This window comes from Chaetodon auriga, chromosome 18 (assembly GCF_051107435.1).
Source record: "Chaetodon auriga isolate fChaAug3 chromosome 18, fChaAug3.hap1, whole genome shotgun sequence".
Lineage (NCBI taxonomy): Eukaryota > Metazoa > Chordata > Actinopteri > Chaetodontiformes > Chaetodontidae > Chaetodon > Chaetodon auriga.
The window spans coordinates 7367196-7389457 of NC_135091.1; the positions used below are offsets into that span (position 1 = coordinate 7367196).

General features: G+C 42.0%; 1 protein-coding gene across 1 annotated transcript; it reads right to left on the reverse strand.

Annotated features, from left to right (window-relative positions):
• Nucleotides 1-749: 749 nt before the first annotated feature.
• On the reverse strand, nt 750-22046 carry tagapb (T cell activation RhoGTPase activating protein b). Its single transcript, XM_076756841.1, has 14 exons — nt 21831-22046; nt 18535-18620; nt 11437-11607; nt 8419-8583; nt 6689-6730; nt 6128-6212; nt 5985-6038; nt 5532-5601; nt 5096-5247; nt 4554-4715; nt 3912-4021; nt 3372-3558; nt 2977-3058; nt 750-2626 (listed from the first exon to the last, which is right to left on the reverse strand). Exons 1-14 carry the CDS (start codon nt 21903-21905, stop codon nt 1455-1457), a joined length of 2613 nt encoding a protein of 870 aa, XP_076612956.1. The 5' UTR covers nt 21906-22046; the 3' UTR covers nt 750-1454.
• Between the last annotated feature and the right edge of the window lie 216 nt (nt 22047-22262).

Sequence of the window (22262 nt, forward strand, 5' to 3'; positions counted from 1 at the left end):
TACTTCTTTCTAGTGCTTCAATGCATGAGGTGTGAGACATGGTGAGAGCTATATTAGTCCAAGATAACACAGTTTAACACAACATCCCTGCACTAAATAGTAAGTCAATGAAGCTCGTACTGTTTTCTGGCTGACACTGGGTCACATGTGCTAATTAAGCTCTCTGGTTGATTCTGAGGCTTGTGAGGGTGTTATGTTCCCTTATTTTGTAAGATGTTCCTGTTTTTTGTTCCCCTCTACACAAACATGATGAGGATACAGATAACAAAGCCTTCTTTGACCTTCTTTTAATATACATTATAAGATTCACAGATGCAGTCATCCATGCAGGACCACTGTGTGTCAATGCAGCTTTTGGTTGAATTGAATCGACTTGTTGAGGAAAGACAGAATGCGTTAAACAAGTTTAGAAAGGAAGGAAGAGGTGGCATCAGCTCGTTGTGCAGCCAGAGACGAGAGGAACAGCAATTCAGAGAAAAACCAAATCCGCCCATGTGACCATGTCTGGTTTCCTTCTGTTTTAGCACATGTGCCAGAACATGCTGTTCTCTCAATGAAGCCTATTTGCCTCTGTTATGCAACACATCTAGCAAAGAGAAGTTGAGCCAAACTAATCACTCTCCTCCATTTTCCCATTAATGCTGCCACTAATGATTTGACTGGGGAGCGATTCAGGACCACAGGACCCATTCCCAACAAGAGCTTTTCAAATGGTCTTAAAGAAACAGAGAACAAACACACTTTTTTAAATTTGTTATTTCTTTTTATTGTGTAACTTTCTTACATGTCATTACTTAAAACCCCTTGACAAAGATTGCCCATCTATATCTATTGCATCCTCACTTTATATACAGCTTAGCTTACAAATAAACAAAGCATAGATTATGATCAGAAAAGTGCTTTAATGTAGTGGAAGAAAGACCAAGAATTTAAAAAAAGCCAAAAAACACTGTGCTCAGCTTGCTATACTGTACATATGCCAACAAACTGTTCAAACAAAACTTATAGCATATTTTATTCACAGCTAGCTGTGTTTTCATAGCTTCATTGTGATATGTTAGATATCCATCGTGACATATCTTAGAAATGTTGTACTCTAAATAGTACTACTGAGAAAGTGCAACCACAGAGGCAGCACATATGACATTCATTCAAAGTGAAACAGTGATACATCGACAGATTGGACATACATGTGCAAGCATTTCTGTGACACAGAGCTGCTCAAAAATAAACAGTTTCTCTGTCTAACAGAAAAAACACTGGAAGGAGCAGGGGAGTAAGCAGCTCCTGCTATGAAGAAAAGATCAGATCCAGCCATATTAAGTTCTGTAGGTTAGAAAGAAGCTTGCCAGGCTGCTTAACTTGCAGTTTATACACCGGTTCTTCGGCTCGGCCCACTGATAGTTAACTCCAATAAATGTTAGTACATCCATGTGAGGCAGTTCCAAAGTCAATCAAACGTAAGACTCCTTGGCGTAAGAAAATTCCTCGAACACAGGCTGGCTACATCTCCGTGACACAACCTCATGATGACCTGCAGACACGGACTCAGACATCGCTCTCTGGCGGAAAGGCTGCCGCCGTTCGACAGTGTTGGCATTATCCTGTGCTGCATGAGCAAAACAGTCTATGTACTGATTGACGGAACAGGTAGGTGGGATATCATAATTTACAGAGGATGGACGGGAACTTCTCTTCAATGTGGCATCGTGCACAGTCATTGATCCATACTGTGGAGGAGGACCCATGTTCTGCACAGCGTACTCGTACGATGGAGGCCGGCAGGGCTGCCTGCTGTCCACAAGCTTAAACACTTCAATGGCCGACAAAGGGCGCGGTTTGTGCAGGAGCTCGGCTGGTGGATCTGCTTCGCTCTGAGAGTCCTCCTGAAGAGTTTCGCAAGGGAAGGAGTTTTCCTTCTGAGAGTCCTTCTTCAGGCTGCTCCTGCTGAAGGCCACTAAGCTCCCGGTCCTCAGCAGGGCTTTACTGGTAGCTCTCATGGACTGCGAACGCCTCTTCATATCTGAAATCGGTCTGGCAACGTCCGGCTGAGCCTTTGGAGCCACTGAAGGCTGGTTGGTGGTGTTTGCTCTGCGGGGGCAGGCTGGCGACCCTACAGGTGAACTGGTGAAAACGGAGCCTTCTGACTGATTAGAGGCAGCGCTCTCTAAGGAAGAGCATGAGCAGTCCCTGACGCGGGCGCCTGCCATGTAGGGCAGTGCATCCATGGTGGAGCTGCTGGTCAGTTTTGGAAAAGACAGCACCGGCCTTGCTCCGCCTTGTCTTCTGAGCAAAAAGGAGTCATCTGAGATCTGCTTTTTCAGAGGCTGCTCCTCAAAGTCCCTCCTCTCCACCGAGCAGTCGTCATGGCTCCTGGCGTGGCTGCACAGGCTCTCAAGATGAGGTGTGAGGAAGATGATGGGCTCAGAGCAGCGACGGTTGAATCCTGGCTTTGGGTTGAAGATAGCATCAGCTGGCCAAGAGGAGGAGGCGTTGAAGCTGGGACTGAGGGAGGAAGATGACCCGCGCTCTCCATGCGCGGAGCTGGCGCTCTCTCCCGCCTCCCCATCTCCATCTGGGTCGGTGCTGTCATAGGCAGAGTCATGATGCTGAGAGGACACTGAGTCTGTAGCGGGAAAAGGAAGACATGATCAGGATCTCGAAATTTATACAATAATAAATCTAATTTATTCAATTTGTGCAAATGTCAATTCTGTCTTAAAGGACTGTATGAAAATTACTATGGAGAAGGCGGGGTCAGAAAATGAGGATGATTATGTATTTATTTATTTATTATTTGCTGAAGGGAGGGTTGAAAATGATAGAAAAGCAAACTTAAAGAAACTGGCTTTTTAGATGTTTCTGACTCCACTGATCTAGTGGAATTGGGATACCAGAGGAACATTGGTCTTGCTTGCTTTCATACAGTCCCTTCAGGGAGATAACAGCAGAGATGTGAGTGATGTGTCAATGTACCGTCATCGGTGTCCAGCAGATTTGGGATGTTCTCCCCAAGTATCTCAGAATGCTGAATCAGGAACTGAGTTAGCTCCGTGACCTGCAGCAAATCAGAAAAAGAAACAGGATGAGCTAAATTAACCATATCACCTTTCAGTACTAAGACTGAAAATTAGATAAAGAATTCAGAAATCAAAGCTGACGTTCAGAGCGGATGCAGTCCTGACAGTGCAGTGCTTCATCTGGTCAAGATAGTTTGTTTTTTTTTTCTTTGCATTTAACTAAAGAAAGAGCGAACAAGTCTGTGCAAGTGTAACCTTACTTATGAAACCTTTTGAGGTTTTCTGCACTGTGAACCACAAAGCTTCAAAGCACCAAAAGTGAGACAGTGTATTCATAACGAGACTTTCTACCTTTTCAATCTTCTCCTTCTGCTCATCCAGCGGGGTGGCGTCCAGCTGCAGCAGCGTGGGGGCGATGCACACCGCCAGGTTGTGGGCGTCCATCTTGTTTTTGTCAGCACTCTCCAGGATGTGATGGAGGACGCAAAGTAGATGCTGCAGGAGGAGTCTGTTGGCCCCCGGGAGCTCGTCTACCACCCTGTTGTAGGGCAAAAGGGGGAAGGAAGGAAAAAAGAGAACAGGAAGGAGACGTTACATTGGCGCTTTTTTTTTTTTTTTTTGATGGTTTAAAGTTTCTTCCTCCTTTTAAACACAAGACAGACTAAAAAAAGAGAAGTGGGTTGTGTGCAGCCTACAGATGGCGGACACTGGTAATGCTGTGCCAAACTCCATTCAAAATATCTATCTTTTTACATCTGACCACATTAGCATTAATGAAAATACCAACAGATCCCCACTCATGTACAAATGACATTTATAAATAGGAGGTGAAGGTCACAGTTGCAGGTAAATGGCACTTTCTAGACTCATTAGCAGGTATCGATTGCTTACTTTCTGATTTCTAGAGCTCTCTGTTGGGTGTCTTCCTTGTCCAGAGCTGTCATCCAGTTGTCATAAAGTTCAGACACCAGCAGGCTGCCAGGAAGTTCCTTCAGGAAGCTCTGCAACAGACGAGAGAGACGCGTAATGAGACACAGTACTTACTGTGTTAGAAATGATCTTGTGTGATCATTAAAAGTGCTATCAAGCTAAACTGGTGCTTGTCTTTAGATATGAGTAAGAAATGTGTGAACAAGAACAGTGACAGAATGTAATGAAGTATAGCTACTTAGGCGCTGAACCTAAGTACAATTTTGAGGTGAAGTATTCAGAGGCAAATTAAAGTGAGGCTTAGTTTATATAATGGCTATTGTTAGTTTTGGTACTTAAACTTATATACTTCCAGACTTTTACCATATCAGAGTATTTCTACACTGTGGTATTCCTACTTTTACTCTAGTAAAATATGTGACTTCTTCCATCACTGTAGCAGTAAGAGTGGTAGTGGCAGTACGGCAGGTGTAGCGGCAGCTGCAGCAGCAGTAGTTGTGGTTGTAGCCGCAGTAATGGTTGAATTAACATAAGCATTGGTCATAACGGTAGTTAAATCAATTGTGCGGCAAGTACTTTTATGTAATACATAAGGGATCATACCTTGAGCAGCCCGACGAGCAGTAAGACTGGCTGACCGTCCATGTCCACCTCCACGCCGCTGTTGAGCTGATCCCTGATGTCCCTCATGTTCTTGCTGTTGCATGGCTTCCGAAACACTCCCTCTGTGGACGGGCCTTTCTTCCTCAGCAACACCAGCATCTCCTGGAGAGAAGATGAGGGGGAGAGGTGAGATTATCACAGGAAAAACAAAAAAAACAAGCTGTTGAGTGCATTTTGAGCTGATACTCATCAAGGCGCAGCTAGTGCACTCGCGCAGTTTCCTGTCCTCGTTAACAAATTCTAAGAACTACTGTCAAAGGTCAGCTCAGCAGGTGCTTGTTTATTATTCTTGCTCATAGAGGAGATCTATCATAACAAGCTGCCTTATATTGATTAGAACAAGAGAAGAAAGTTTAGGACCACACAAACATAAACAGACAAAAGAATAAAAACCATTTATTCAGCAGTTTAGCGCTTGAGAAACTTGACTGACAAGTGGGAGTGACGAGACATTTGACATTTAAGACAGAAAGTCAACTCACTGTGACGGGTTTGGGAAGTGAGCAGTCATCTGGGCATATCTTGCAGAGGGGCTGTCCAAACAGCTGTGTCTTGGTGTCTGTATCAGAGCGGCGTGCTTTGCTGATGAAACTGGAGCCTTTTCTCAGCTTCCTCACCAGTTTCCACTTGGTTTCTGATGGGAGCAGAAGTGTTACATCCATCAGCTTAGTCGAAGTTTGAGATCATATTTGCATATTTAAGCATTTATCGAATGCCTCTGTTCACAGCTGTTTAGAAATTAGTGCAACACAGCAACAAAACCAGCTGTGCAAGAGTTGACGGCTGTGCCAATGTGTCAAAAACTGCAGTTAGATTTCCTTCATCAGTTTCTGTGGTTGTTCTCTTTAGTCTCATCTTGACACATAGCAGCATTAACGAGCCCCTCCCTCCACCAAAAACTGCCATTTTCAAACTCACCAATGGGCTGCAGCAGCTTGTCCTCTGGGTTATTCAACTGCTTTGGCAGAGCACAGGTCTTTGCATCACCCTGGTAACAAAATAAAAGAAAAGTGATGTGGTGATGAGCACGCAAGAGAAACGAGGGGAAGGCTTGTGTTGTTTTCTCAATCACCAAGCAACGCGAAGCCTCGCCTGTCATGCCTCCTGACACGTGAATGAGTTAGAGTGAAGTAATCGCACCACGAACGACACCAGCAGAAGCCAACAATCAATCTGTTTTTTTATCAAGTACAAAATCTTTCTCGCTCGCTTCTGAATTGTCATCCAACTGTATTTTTTTCCAGCTTTAGTGTAAGAATTTGTACATGTACTTTCAGCATGAGAGGAAAAGCGCAGGTGTCTTTCAAAAGCAGCTGTTTCACATGAATGTCTTTAATCTCAAGAACCAGCGAAAACGGGGACTTTACTTACATCAAGTGGCAACTCAATGAATCCTTCCATGCTACCTCCTGTTAGAGTTTTAGTCTGAAAGATGGACAGAGAGAGATTATTTAGTAAAAGCTCTTTGTTTTTTTAACGTATTGCTTTCAATTAGGCATGGCAGAGAGACTTACTGTGACGCTGCCACTCAACACCTTCATGAGGACGTCTGGAGGTGAAGAAGCACAACCAACCCTCGCTTTTGCGTCTTTAATTTTTCTGTGATGAGACAAAGTGCCGTTTACTCGTGAATCCAAAGTCTTTGCACCCTCTGCACTCTTTGCACAGTCTGCATTTTAAAGCATAAAACGTCTGTATTTGAAGCTTTGTGAATCAGACCTAACAACGGATCAATTTAATGCTATGGAGTACATTTTCAGAGCAGCAGTGACACTGTTAACACTGTTCTTCATGATTTAAATGTGCTATCTTGCTCCTCTCATCACCACAATATCCAAAACCATTCATTAAAGCAAACATTCAAAAACCAACTGAAACTGATTATTGATTTAGCTGATGATTGTGCACTCCATGCAGCAACAATATGTTGTCAGAAATGATCAAAATGGCTTTGCGATCTAACGCTGTCCAACTCTTGATCAGTCATGATTAGTCGTGAATGGATATTTATGAGCATTTGTCAATAACATGTGGATTATTAAATGTTTAATATGAGAATAATGCTGTTTTCTTACCTGTGAAGTGTATCTAACCAGCGTTCTTTCACCTCAGGCGAGCTGTCGGCAAAATAACAGCATGGTACGAGTTACTAATCCACAGAAAGAATCAAACAGGCCAGCAGATAGAGTGGGAGGAATGAGGCGAAGTGTGCACCCACAGTCCCTTTTAACAGCTCTGGTGGAAACTGTAACTCAGTCATGGGAACAGGAAGCAACGTCACGGCGGCCCCCAACCAGACACCTTCCACTTCCTCCTTTGCTATGTTTGCTGTGGTTTAGCGTCCATCAGTGGAAATATGACGACGAAACAGGTACGCGTGCCTGCATGTCCACCTGACAGGCTTCACCTTTTGATAACCTGTAATACGCTGTGGCCTCCTTAATGCCGGGCAGCTGGCAGTGCCATATGGCCGTAATGTCAACAAGTGAGCACATGGTTTCTCAAATATAGGTGTGAGTGAGAAGCAATGAAACTTTCCCACACTGAATCATTGCCAGAGCCAAAACGTTCAATCAGAAATCTCGTTTTCAAACAAAACAACTCAAAACTCACCAGGGGATTCATCATCTTGGAAGACCACAGCGAGCCAAAAGCAGTTTTGTGTTGTTTTTTTATTATTACTTTGCAAGAAACCGTGGGAGTCAATGAATAACACAAATGACTGCATTTCTCAGTTTGTGCCATTTAGTGCCTCTGATGAAACGGATATACCACTTACTGAGGGGAAAAGTGTACTTGCATTGCTCTTAGTTCATTACATTGTCTAGACATGAAGCATGAGACAAGTGCGCTTCATCTTTATTGTAAAGGCCAGTATTTCTTGACCAAGTCAGCTGATGTTAATCCCCTCACATGAAGATTGGTTTGGTGGCCAGCTCTGCACTTCCCATTTCGCAGCCTCTTGTGATGCTGCCGAGAGGACTTTCTCTTTGCTACTTCCCCGTTTTCATAAAGGTCACAAATCATATGACCATTTACTACAAGTGTGAATATTCCAGCAACAGCCTCAGAGTAAAGAGAAAGCATGTGTTTGTGAGTATGTGTGCTTTGACTTCAAGACCTTTAAAGGAAAGAGTTCAACATTTTGGGAAGTACAAAGTACTTACTAGAGTCCTTGCTGAGACTGAGTTTGATGATTTGATAATAATCTCTCACCTGTAGGGTAAATGTAAAAAAAATATGGAAATATGAAGGCTACAGCCAGTTAGCTTAGCTTAGCACAAAGGCTGGAAACAGGTGGACTGAGTATAGCACAGTCCAGTCTGTTTCCAGTCTTTCTCCTATGAAAAGTACCGTAAACTGTGACATGAAAGATACTGATTACGGGTGGGTAGCTGGATCTCACAGTGACGACCACTTCCATAACAAGGACAGACTCAGACGCAGACTGAACACTCATCTCATCTCCCTCTTGTGTTTCTTGTTGAGATCTCATCTGTGATTATGAAACGTGGAGGCAGAGTCGCCTGAACAGTTCGCAGACTCTACTGTTCCAACATGTAGCTGGATGGCTAATTGTAGCTCGCAGATATCTAATGTCAAAAACACAAACAACAGGAACATAATGATTCCTTTCCAAAGCAGGTTGTGAGAGGAAGGATAACAATCAACTGAAGATCCTCACAGCCACACACACAACATACACAATCAAGCTTGAGAACGTGTGTCCAGGCACACGAGCTCGTGAAAATCCAAACATTTAATGCTGTTTGTATGTGAGTCATCACGTGTGAGTCATGCTCACCGAAAACACACCAAACAAAAAGTGAGAGCCCAGGCCAGGACGAGGGTCACCCTGAGGTCGACATCCTCCGTCGTTCGCTCCTCATCCTCCGGTTCATCTTCAAAACCGTAAAGCCAGATGTCCTTGAGGCTCACTCTGTGCTTCAGGCGGTAGCTGGTGTTCGACCTGTTGTAACAGGAGCAGAAAGAAAGACAAAACCCACCGACTGCTTCCATTTCACTCAGCTTTTTTTTTTTTTTTTTTTAAGATTAAAATGCAGGTTTCAGTTCCATAAATTTCTGTCTCAGTAATTGTTTTTTTTAGCTTTGCTGATTCCCCCATTCACTGTCTTTCCTATCTGTGGCAAAGTTGGAGCTGATGATAGAAGCGAAAGGTGTAATTCATCACATAAGAGCTTGTTTTGAAACCCAAATCAATGAGACATCATCTGTGCAGTCTCAACATTTCCCCCGTACCATTGATTCCTGCACATGAAAACATGGCGAAGAACAATAGTCTGTGATGCAAATGTTGACTCTCCAAGCTCTTTGTCGCTGTTGATTGACATTTCTTCAGTGCATCACACTTCTGAATAATCCAGTAACAGCTTTAACCACTCCTGGACACACATGGAGCTAAAATTTAACACTTGGACGTGCTTCATACACCACAGGAATATCAAGGACGATTAACTGAAGCTTGCTGTCGAGGTGGATTGTGAATAATACCGCACTCTTTCCGTCAGTCAACTCTTACAAAAAGCAAAAACAGTGACACAGAAGGGTCAAGACACAGAATAGAAAAATAACTATGTATACGTACATTATGTACAGATTATAAAAATACTAAATTATAAGAGAGGAATCATCCTTTCCCCAGAACACCGTCACGCAGCCACATTTCTGAAGTAAATGGCATCGTATCTTGACCCTCCTGACCTCTACGTCTTTGCAATAATACAGGCTGGCTGACTGAAGTGCTGATGGAGTGGGAAGGAGGTGGGGGTCCAAATGGGATGAAGACAGGAAGAGAGAGCTCGTTAAATTCAAGAGGTGTGATGGTATATAACTAGAAAGAGGGAACTGACATGCAACTGACCAGAGGTGTAATATGGAGAGGCTGTGGAGAATAAACATGGATGGATTAACACACTTTGGGGCCCGGGATGAATTAAGGGACTGAGGGCCTCCACTGATCTACAATATGCATATTATACTTTCCCTGATTCCAATGAATACTGGAAAACCAATTTTGCAATACATTCATTTCTATGTGGTAAGACTGAACATACGATAACCTGAATACTGTGAGCGCTATTTACCAATACCAGCAGTATAATGATGTCAAATACATAAATCTTACATCTATGTTTTGGACCATTCTGCAAGACAAAGACAAAAGATTATAGCTCAACAATTTGGAGCTTTAAACTCATTTGAGTTCTTCTTGGGAGCAAGTGTATGTCAAGTTGGACTCACGGTGTATTTAGCCAAACTTAGCATACATACTGGAAACTGCGAGCCAGACTAGTTCAAAAATACACCTGCCAACACCTCTAAAACGTGCCCTTTTTTTTTTTCTTTTACTAATTTACCACCAATATGTTCAAACTTTATGTTCCTTTACCACCTACAGTATATGTTGAAACTTTACATTTCTTCACATTCAAACGTTAGGTATCAACACAAAAGACACTTGGTTATGGTTAGTGTTTCGTCTTAAAATACCCGGGTTTGTCACCACAAAACACGGCTGGAAAATGTCCCAACATCTCATTAAAAATACCAAGTATTGTCGCCACAAACATGGCTGGAAGATGTTCAGATGTTTCCTTGAAAGTACTCGGTTTTGTTGTCCTGACATCTCATTAAAAGCACCTTGTTTTGTTACAAGAAACACGGCTCTAACAGTGTCTGCTGCTGTTGTTCCTCCTGATGAGAAACTCAGCTCATACACATGCACCGGTAATCTAACATCACTTTGATACCTATTGTAGAAACACTGATAGGATACGTATGAAATGTGCAAATGTAACGTATCCGTGGTTTGCAAAAAATGTGTTATCTTCAAAATAAGAAGTAGGCCTGCTCACAATGACCGGTAAACCGAACTGGATGAGTAAAATCTGTGACCACTGAATAGTACCATTTCTAGAAGTAACGAATGTATATATAGACTCAAAAGACTCCCAAGTCTGTTTGTTGTATCCCAGCTGTACTTACATACTGGAACAGTGGGCAGGTTGTGGTACAGAGATGAGTGTTATTGTCCTCCCACTCAAGAGGTATAAAACTTCCACCTGCTGCTTTGACCGGCAGCTCTAATCTGACTAAGAGGAGCAACCAGGAAATACAACAACTGAAAGACTGTTTATAGTAGTTTATTCTGTTTAATTATGTCTGGAAAAGCGAGGTAATCCTACATGAATAAAGGAAAGTGAGATTTTCCATTGTACCCACTATTAATAATAATATTAAAATTGGCAAGGCGGTGCATGGTTGATTTTAGATTATTTTGGTTTTAAGATGAGGCCACTAAGAAATGCCAGCACTCAGAAATGAATCACTGACGTATTTAGTCTGTGTTAAAGGCAGCTTCGGCCGAATATGTGTTGAAACGAACACATTTTCCTCAGCGAGCGCCGTTGAGTTTCTCCTTGTGTGACATCGCTCAAAGGGAACCACCAAGCTTTCTTCTTCTAGTCAGAGTGACTGCACACAAACAGTTTGTGCGCTGGGAGATTCCCCAACAGTCCGAGTGTGCAGTCCAAAAATACACAGTTTGTTTTTACTTCCTCTTTCACTCTCTTGCTCCAACTGTAGGCAAACACATGTGTGACATTTTTCAGCAGAAAGTTGCTGAAATACCACTTCAGCATCACAGCTGCATTTCCCATACTTTTTACTGTCTCTCAGTTGACTCGTTTCCCAGTAATTGTTGTTTTTTATTCTCCGAGGACGCTTATTTTTTCACACTTCATTACAGAAATAACTGATCGTGACCGTCTATATTTTGGGGTAAATATTAAAGACTTCTTACTTGAGTTTAGCGAAGACAATGACATCGCTGAAGAGGAACAGGTGTCTCTCCTTGGTCTTGGAGCCCTCGGTGACCTGAACGCACTCGTCCAGCAGCAGCTCTCCGTTCTCACTGGTGAGGCCGAGGACGAATGGACTCTGATCCACAGAGACCCAGCAGGAAGCCTCCTCTCTGAGCGTGAGGACACACATAAATAAGGGTGGATGACAGGGACAGCCCACAGCCAGACCAGTCCAACTTTGGTATTTATGCACATGAAAGTGAAAGATTGTATGCTTTTCAGGAGGTTTGCAACATTTTCCATCCTCTTAGAGCCATGACACTGTGTAGGAGGCCACTGGAGTGCCTGAAATATTCTCACCAACACTAAAAAAAGGGACATTTCAGAGGGACAGGAAATAACTTATAAATAATGATATACAACATGTCATCCAACTAAACAAGAATCAGAATGTTCGGTTGACTGAAGTTGAATTTGAAGACCAGAGGACTAAGTAACGGTTATCTGACTTTAAAACACATTGTGGATGAAGTTTTGGGAAAATGTTTTACTTTTTTTTATAAACTGACAAGCATCCAGGGTAAAAACTTAAAAGTAAATAAAGTTTTACAGGAGTAAAGCCACACATGAACCCCTGACTCATGTCGTTTTCACACTGCACCGGTGTGGTTCTTCTTCGTCTTTAGCCGGCCTGTGCATTAGCAGCTCAAGCAGGTGGCTGAAAATGTCACAGCTGGCAAATGATGTCTGAAGAGAGAAGGGCTTCATAACATGGTTCCACAGTAAACCGCTTTTTCACATGAATATGAATAGTAACCATTTCCTGAAGTGAAAATTTCATTCAGTACGTCCTGTAGCACATTGCATAAGTTTTGCCTGATCATCTTATGCAAGCAAATATTTAAGAACTAAATTAGCATTCGTGAAACTGCCTGTTCATCCTCATCCTGTGTTAATAATGTGCGAGTCCCACCTTTTCAACTCTAAAACTCAGACTGTCTCTTGAATAAATGTAGGACCAATTCAGTATTTCACAACTATTACAGAGAGAAGAATTCATATTTGTGTATCTGAACATTGCTGTTTTTCATCATCTCAAGAACCAATCAGTACACACCAATGGCAACGGCTCACAAATGGACACTGCCGTGCTTTAAAAAGGTTGTGAGCCACTCGTCAAGTTCACCCACAACTTTATCAGTCCCCATCAATCCAAACAGATCTCAAATCTGCATCTGTGCGGTTGACACCTCCTGTTTGTTTCATCCTCCAGCAGGTGTGAAACTAGCAAACATCAGTGATGATGATCCCCTAAAGGATGAAGGATCACAATAGACTGATGAAGAGCCACCATTTGATTTGGAAAATAAACATTCACCTACTATAATACTACTGTGATCCTTCCCCAAATACCACAGAGAGCTTACAATCATGTTTTAATTAAAAGAAAAATGTCAGATCCTTGTAAAGTCATCATCTACCCCAATGGATCAATAGCTTGTCAATATCCTGATATGATTTTATTATTGTCATCACAGAGGAAGACACGAGGATTAACAGATTTAAGATTGTTTATTTGTTCAGTTGAAATGGATGCAACTTTTGGCTTTTTAAGGAGCAATGACTTTAGACTCAGTCGTCCATTTTATGAGGGTGTTACATCTCATCTCACTTGATATTTCCCACTACAAAGCCTGATCTAAAGATAAAATAATGTGGAATTTAAAAAAGACTGCCGTGCCGTCATGTCTACAGATGGTTCAGGGTGCATCAAATCAACACACAAGACAAGATGAAGTTAAGAAGTAAGAGTTGTTTGTTCTAAATGATTATGAAACCAGTTTTTGGTCATTGTTCTTCCCACTGACTCTGTGTTCAGGGCAGAAATTCAAATAGGTGCAGCACAGGTACTTTCCCTGTTACCCTCCAGGCCCACTGCAGATGACACATAAGGCCGACAAATCAAACAGTGGGAGAATTTCAAACTCCAGCTGGTGGTTATCGCTGTGTTTAGACGCAAACGGCAGAAAACAACCACAACATAAGATTTAGCAGTGGTGGAAGAAGCACTCTGATCTTCCACTTCAGCAAAAGTAGCAGTACTGTAAAAGTTCTGCATACAAACGTATTAAACGTATGAGCATGAATACTTTAAGTCCAAAAAGTAGTACTCATTAGGCAGAACAGCCCATTTCAGAATAATATATACTGGATTATGTATCAGAGAAAAATATTTCCCTCTGCAGCGCCGTAGAAGTATAAAGTAGCACAAAATGAAAATACTCAAATACAAGTTACTTAAAATTGTACTTAAGTGCAGTACTTGACCACTGATTTTAAGTAGTTCTAAAAGCTTATAAACACACTATTAACATAAACCACTGCTACTTAACTACCTATTAAAGTAATAGTTGAACATTTTGAGAAATACACTTACTGGTATTCACTTTCCTTCCAAAAATTACATATGAAACTAAAGCCAGGAGACAGTTAATGTTAGCTTAGCTTACCAGCTAGCCTCACTCTAACTGGTAAATGAGAGTGAGGCTAGCCCAAGCTAGAGCAAGGCTAGCCCGAGCTTACTAGCTAAAGCGAGTTCTGTCCAAAGATGACCCCCCAAAAAAAAGACAAGGTTTAGCATTAAAGGTCCAAGCGTCTGGCACAGAACCAGCCCTGAAACAGCTTGTTGTTTTTACACTTCTGTTTCTGTTAAAGTTCAGACAGAGTGAGTCTACCTGGTAAGCTAACGTTAGCCTCGTTAGCTTCATAGCTAATGGACACATTTTAGAGTGGTACTAACCTTACGTAACTCTCTGCGAGAAAATAAACAAGAGAAATGTCAGACTATTCTTTCAGCTTAACTAATAGTCATATTCTGATTAGTGTGAGGAGTAATATTAATCAAGACTATGTTGTAAACATTCAGAACGAGAGAAGAGGTGAGTGCTAGCATCAGCGCTCCATCCTTCATTTGAACATCCTCATTATGATAAAGCAGGTATTGTTGTGGAATAGTAATTTTACTATATTAGCCACATATGGTTAATTATGTTGATTTTTTTTTTTTTTTTTTTTTTGGCGTGGTACGCTCTACGTCAGAGGCAGCCCACTACAGTGAAACTAACACCCACAGAGCCCCCCCACCTCATGGAAATGCACAGTGTGTGTGTGTGTGTGCGTGTGTTTGTGTGTGTGTGTATGTGTGTGTGTGGCTGTGTTTGAGCGCTGAATGATGGCACGAGTGTGGGATGTGTCTGACTCTTTGTCGTCTTCTTCCTTTTTGCTTTGATGGAGTCGCCCACTGGATGCTCTGGTGGTCTGTGTGACTGCTGTGACAACAACTCTGAAAGGTTAAGGAGCTGAAGGTCAGACATACAGGAGGAGGTGATGAGGAGGTGATGAGGAGCCTACACACTAAGAGTCTGACGAGGCACACAGCAGACTGCAGGTGGATCAAACCAAAAGTTTGACTGATTAACGATTGATTTTTTTTTCTGTTTATTTATTCTGTTCTCTGTAAATGTGGTTATAAATAACATTCAACAGTCTAAGTCCACAATTACCTACAAGCCCATCACGTAAATATCAGAGGATATATTTAGACTTTCTGACTTTCTGTTGTTATTTAACTAAACTCCACACAGTTTGCAGACAGAGATCATCTTAAGTTTTGGTTTTCTCTTATTATTATTTAAATATTTTTATTGATTTTTCACATTATGGACTCACAGTAGTACACAATACCCCAAACAAGAGGGAAAGAAAACAAATAATTAGATAAATAAATAAATAATGATGAAAAATAAATAAATACAAAATCAGGAGGATAAAACAGAAAAATTACTCACTATACACAAAGTAGCTATACGCACACACATACACATATATGCAACACACATAACTGCATATACAGAGTTACATAAAAACACAAGGGGGGGGGGGGGGACTTAGGCTACACTATATTAAGGGCAGGGAGTTCATCCTCAAAATATGATAGAAATGGTTGCCAAACTTTATAAAATCTATGGGTAGTGCCCCGTGTAGCAGTGTATTTAAGTTGTTCAAGTTTAAGATGGGACATCACCTCCTCCACTCAACGCCTATGAGAGGGGGGTAAAACCTTCTTCCAACTAAGGAGTATCAGACGTCGAGCCAGTAGACTGGAGAATGCTATAGCCTCAGTCTGGTGCCTAGTTATTTGTGTCTCCTGAGGGACGACCCCAAACAGTGCAGTCAATGGGTTCGGACTAATAACTTTATTACACGCTTATGAAAATGTGTCAAACGTGCATGTCCAAAATTTCAGTTTCAGGCAAAACCAAAACATGTGACTGAGGTTAGCAGGGTCCTGCCAGCATCTGATGCAAGTTGGGTCTACACCAGGGTAGAGTTTTGCTAGCTTACTTGCAGATAAATGTAACCTGTGCAGAACCTTAAATTGCAGCAACCCATGTCGAATACATATTGAGGAAGAGTGTACCAATGTAACTGCTGCCTGCCAGTTTACATCTGAAATGGTAGTTCTTAATTCTTCTTCCCACAGCCTTGCTAAACAGTTAAGTGATACAACGGCAACCCTCTGGATGTTATCATATAACACAGACACCAGGCCTCTGTCAGCTGGGTCCATGTTCAGACATTCATCTATCCATGTACTCTGAGGGGTTGTTAAAGAGAAGTGTGTTTTAACATAACTCCGCACCTGCAGGTATCTAAAGAAATGTGACTGAGTGATACTGAAGTCTTTCTTTAGCTGTTCAAAGGAAATTAAGTGCCCTTCAGTTTTGGTTTGCTCTTGCGTAATACTGGAGAGTTTCATGCCTTTGGGCTTCTGAAAATCCCTTCAATTTTACAATCTGCGAGGCAAAAATGAGTCTTTGGTTGAATTTTTCATAGTCAATGTCAACACTGAGGCCATAAAGGGTCAAAGCCAAAGAGTTTGGGAACTTCCTGGCATACTGTACGCCACCTGATGCCATACTGCTTTTGAGTTTATTATTGAACGTAGACTATCGTGTTTTCATTGTGTAATATTGAGGGCAACCAGACAACCTCCTGTAAATTTATCTAATAATCAATTACAGAATGTCTGAGTGTGAATTAGTCAGCTTTCCCACAGTATGGAGGGCTGAAGGTGATACGTTTAAATAGAAGACAGATCAATATCAGACAACCAGTCTTGTCCTTAGAGCCAGAGTGGTGTGAGGTTCAAAGGTTTGCGCAATGTGCAGGTCACTGTGTGAAAACCCACTCTGTGAATCCCCTGCAAGGACATCTGTGTCTGCGGCCTGAACAGAGTGGGCTGTAACCTGCACACGGCAGCGGGGTGACATCAAGGCGACATCAGGACACCGTTCGACATGTGCTGACATAATGGGGAGGGGAAAATACACTTTTCTTTATATGGTATGCTGAGTGCTCCTCTGTGACAGCAGCGGAGGTGATTTGAGATTGTGTTCATATGTGCTGCCACCTGTAGGCTGGAGGGTGAAGTACAGAGAGCGACAGACTGGATCAGCCTGAACACAACCAGTATGTCCTCCATTAAGGCTGCACGTGAAATAGGAAGTTGCTACATTACTTGATATAATCTAATTAGTTAATAGTAAAATTAGAGACTTTATATCTATGTAACTAACTCACACAAATGTAGCCTAGAGGGGCAACAATTTCTTTGAATCAGATGAATGACTTCATTCTCAATTATTTTCTTGATTCGTGGATTAATTGTTTGGTCAATAAAATGTCTGAGGTGACATCTTCAAGTGTCTCATTTTCTCAAGATATTCAATCAACACAAAGAAAGGCAGCAAAACATCACAACTCAGAAGCTGCAGCCAGAGATTGGTGGTGTTTCTGCTTGAAAAACTACTTCAGTCATAAATCAGATATCAGAATAGTTGCTGATTAATTTTGTGTTTCAGCTCTAGTTTCTCAGTAAACACCAAAGTTCACTCCCTCTGGGTTCATGTCCAACTCTGGATCCTGAAGCAAGAATGCAGGAATAAGCAACTAAAGTACAAATAAAGACTGGTATTTTTCCATAACTGATAATTAACTAAGAGCTACAAGAGAAATAATATTAAAACTTAACTCCGCAACTTTCCAAAATGATTCATCAAAGGAATTATTCCAACTAAAATCACAGTGAACGCACAAAGTAAGCTTATATAATTAAGATAAATGTCAGGTAAAATAATGTACCTAACATGTGCCCCCTGTTGTTTTAACTGAACATGTGGTTGTGGTTTAAGCAAAGACCTGACGAGATCATATATCACATTATGTTATTATATTCCATATCATACTCGTCATTCCACCTGATCTGAGCAGCTTCACTTCACAAACTTCAGGGAAAACGAAACACCGTGAAAGAAAATAATTCCTCAAAAATTCACCATAACAGACAAAACCTGCTGTGAGCACCTGTTTTATTACTTTTATTTTCAGATGACCCACATTTACGAACTGCGTCACCACCTCCTGTGGGTTTGAAGCCGTCAGGTAGTCGGGCTGAGGTTTGGTGACAGCTGCATACAAAAGGTGAAACCACCTGGAAAATTGTTTTTTTTATGTTACATCACTGACTTCTCATCTTGGAGAAACTGTCCATGTCTGTATGATGCAGGTTTGACCTTTGACCTTTTGTTTTCACTTGAAAAAATCACTCCTCTTCATCCCTTATGTCATGTATCGAGTATGCCGACTGTAGCGTTGCTTTAGCTGCTGTAACCTGATCGTAATTGGTTCAGTTTGAACAAAATTATGACAATAAATTGTGAGATACCAGCTTTATGTCATAATCCCTTCGAGTGCCAGTAAACGGCACTTCTTTGTGTCTCCAGTCTGCTTCAGGAAAATATGACGTGCATCAAGTGAACAAAACAACCTTCCCCCCAAACAACTACTGACAGGATGCCCAAGCAACTCCGGCTAAACCGCTCAATTGTCCACAGCAGACAGTTGACAAAGACTGTGATTGTGCGCGCTGCTGTCTGTTGGGACAGTATGAACAAGAGACACGCATTGCACAAAACTGACGTCAAGCAAGTGTTGCAATGGACGGAAAAAGGTTTAAAACAACGACACACACACACCTGATAGGAGACCATGGCATCCCCAACGCCTTCCCAAAGACCAGTGACGGGGCTGAGCGTCGTCTCTGAGCCAAGTGCCTGAGGTGCTGTAAGAAACCAGAAAACTTTCATTTATCTGTTTGTCAATGTGATGACAATGTGTTTTACATTTTAAACCACAAACGCACACCATGCTGCATTTTCACACTTGCTTTCACATTTGAACTGGCTGTAAATCAGCAGCTGTGGGGTGTTTGACACAGTTCTCTTCAACCTTTTCGTCAGTCCCTCTACAATATAAACGAAATATTTGTCTCCATATGGTCACACAGAAAGTCTAATATCTCTGAAGTGAAGAAACTAGAATCATAAAAACCATTAATAATGTTCTTTAAAAGGTAAAATTTCACAGTACACATGAGGCTATATTCAGCCTTGGACAGCCTGACTATGAACATAGTGCAGCTTAATTTTCACACCGATAATTGCTTTGGTATTTTCAACCTCCCCATGTTTTTGTGTCTAAGTGACTAATGGGGACAATCATTTTTGAAACTGGCGACTGCTGAGACATGAAAAAATGATGGAAGACGATTATCACTACTGTCGTTGCTTTGTTCCTCAGCTCCTTAGAACATTTCCAGAGCCAGACCTCGTGTTCATTTACTTTTATACTCAGGCAGTTAAAGGGCTTTGTCACCCGCTGCACTACACCGGAGTGTGCATGCTTGTGTCTCTTTTATGCACATACAAAGACCCTTTCCAAAGACCTTCCTCGTGTAGTTTGTGTGATCAATGGAAGCAGCAAAACAGGCAGGATTTCAATCAGGGAGAGAAACCAACAACAACAGAACAGATGGTTTACTGCGATTGGAGACTCTGTGTAGGAAGGCACTTAGAGCATTACGAGCGCGACCATTCTGAAGCCTGTTTGGGTTATTTTTAACAGCCAAGATGAGGAAACATTTTAAAATAGAAGGAACCATGAATGGAGCTAAATACAAGTAAAAAACCAGCAAGAAACTGGCCTCAAAATACCAAACCCTTCAGACTGAAATTAGTCAGCGTCGTGTCTTCAAAAGCAAAATTTCCCCTCTAAAAATAGGCACGTAGAGGAAGCACATTAAACCGGGACACAAAATTGAGAACACTACAGCCTCAGCTACAGATATAGAGTCTGAGAACCGCACAAAGAAGATCCAAGCATCAGCTCCCTCCATTTACCAAAACAGATTGAAATTGTTTCTGTTCACTCTGTTGAGAGGACAGACGGCATCGACACGTTTGAATCCACCCGCCCATGACAATAACATATGGAGTCCCAGCAGCGTGCGGTTTCGAATGTCTGCATCTGATCGCTTACGTGTTAGTTCGCCACTGCAGACAGGATTGACAGCAGATAATGTGTTGCCAAGAAACAGCGAGACCTTCACACTGCAAAAATAAGAAGCTCGAGTGTGACTTGGATCACAGCTTTAGATTAAGCCACGGTATATCAAAAGTATAAAAAGCTCATGCTAATGTTGAGAAGTAATCCTAAAATGGCTATGATGGCTTCTTCTACTCTGTTCATTATAGCAATGTGTAATGTAGCTTATACTGCTACCTTCTGACAAATATACTCTTTGTGTGGCCTGGTTTAATCACTCCAAGCCATTATTGGAAACACGCTTTTTTTTTTTGTTTTATCTCTTTTGCGACATTTCAAAATTTTGCTTAAAATATGCTTGACAATAGACAGAAACACCGCTAATGAGACACTTCAGTCTGGAGCACACGTCCAGCAAGGCTAACATCTAATCTGTTCTTTAATCAATCCTAAGCATGAATTTATCTTTTAATAGGAACAGCTCACACACACACACACACACACACACACACACACACACACAAACTCTGTTTTGTTAATGTGGGTGAAAGAAAACAAACAGATTTTCCGTCCCGCTGGCTGCTCTCGTGCTCTAATTGCTGGACAAACTGGGTTAAGCAGAATTGAAGAAAGAGAAAAAGAGCCACACAAATCAAACAAAAGCAGGAGCTCTTGACAAAGCATCGTTTCTTCTGCCCTCTGGCTCTGACGCCAGTCTCTACCCCACAAACTACAGACGCTGATTGCTCAGGGTTGACTCGTTATCACACACCAACACCTCCAGATACTTCTCATGTGGAGCAACTGAACTGAATTCGATCCGACCTTCTGCCTGTTTCCTGTCACCTAATTACAGTAAAGTAGCAGTAAAAGAACATAAAGATGCAGTTTATCGGTCTCCTATCGTATCTTTACCCATTTGGCTGTCGATTCAGGGTACTGCTGGCCAGCTGGAAGATATGCTTGTCTGTGATTCCTCTTGTCATACAGGCATTGTGGCCCTTTTTTCACAACATGTCCTCGTACCTGAAGGACTGAATAGGTTCTGGATCTTCCTTTTTTTCCCTCTGAGCCTCTACATTGCTGCCACTTCTGTTCTGATGTTCTGATCACAAACCATAAAAGTTAGTTTCCTAGCTATGCAGATGACACCCAGATATACATTTCTGTAACTCCAGATGATCCTTGGCTCATTGTTAGGTTGGTGCAATGATTGTTTGACAAATATTTGATTGATGATTGTTTGACAAATATATGGATGTCACACAAGGGAGAGAGAGCGCATGTGTCTATGCACGTCCAGCCTTGGGATGAAAATTAGCTCTTCATCTCAAGGAGCAGGTCAAAACACCTGTCATAATGTATTCTGACCTCGGTTTCGAAGCTCACATTAGAAATCGCCATGGTAAGACTACTTCTCTCTCAGACTGACAGGTAAAATTAGACATCCACTTTAGAACAGATTTTAGGATTTTCTTTTATTCTTTCTTTCTAAATCGCTGGATCTCTCAGACATGTCGAGCAGATCTCTCAGCTCCTCTTCAGCTGGTCTCCTGCTCGTTCCACCGAAAAAAGACATTTCATCTTTTTAGCCCACCTTTTTTGTAAAGGTTCCTTGTCCTTTGCCTATTGTTTTATTGCTGTAATTTTGAAGTCTTGTTGCAGTTTTAATCTTGCTCTGCGAAGGACTTCGAGCTGCATATTTGTATGTAAGGTGCTATATGAATACAGTTGGGTTGAGTTGAGTTGTCCTTGATATTTACGGACCTTTTTTCGACCGTCTTATGTAACAGCCTTCAAAACTCTCCCTTATATGCAGCAACTGGTGAACATGATGCTGCAGTACAGGTGGCAGATTCATGAGTCTGGAACAATTACAAAGCAGCATCTCATCGTCACCAACAGGACGTTTTCCACCTTTGGCCGTTGATGGCGGATCAATACTCACAGGGCGAAGAGAAGCTGCAGCGTCATCATAGCTTCCTCTCCTCATTGCTGCAATTCCATAATCTGGACAGTCCATGCTGGTGTATCCGAGTAAGCCCTCAGCCCCCTGTTATCCTGTCCTGTAGTTTGTGTAGTCAGTCAGCAGTTTTTGCTCTGTAAGTAGAGGAGAAATAGTTTGCGTCCCACTTTCAGGGCTCTGCTGTGGACGAGCCAGGGAGCGGCTACAGAATGACGCCTACTGTCCTGCAGGACAGCTTCTTCAAACTGCTGCTAATGAGGTTTGCAACAATGGAGGCCCGGCTGGCACACAAAACAGGAGGGGGGGTTGTGCCCGACCTGGACCTGTAGTGCCAGCCTGATCCGAGCCCCTCGGCTCCCCCTTAAAAAAAAAAAAACCATCCCTCTCTCCATCCATCACAGCCTGTCCTGTTCC

Excerpts from the sequence above, each read along its gene's own strand:
- tagapb (XM_076756841.1), bottom strand. The coding sequence starts at position 21,905 with ATGGACTGTCCAGATTATGGAATTGCAGCAATGAGGAGAGGAAGCTAT. Across the intron at positions 18,621-21,830 it reads CTGCAGCTTCTCTTCGCCCT|CACCTCAGGCACTTGGCTCA; the intron begins GTGAGTATTGAT and ends GGTTTCTTACAG. Across the intron at positions 3,059-3,371 it reads AGAAGGAGAAGATTGAAAAG|GTCACGGAGCTAACTCAGTT; the intron begins GTAGAAAGTCTC and ends GATTTGCTGCAG.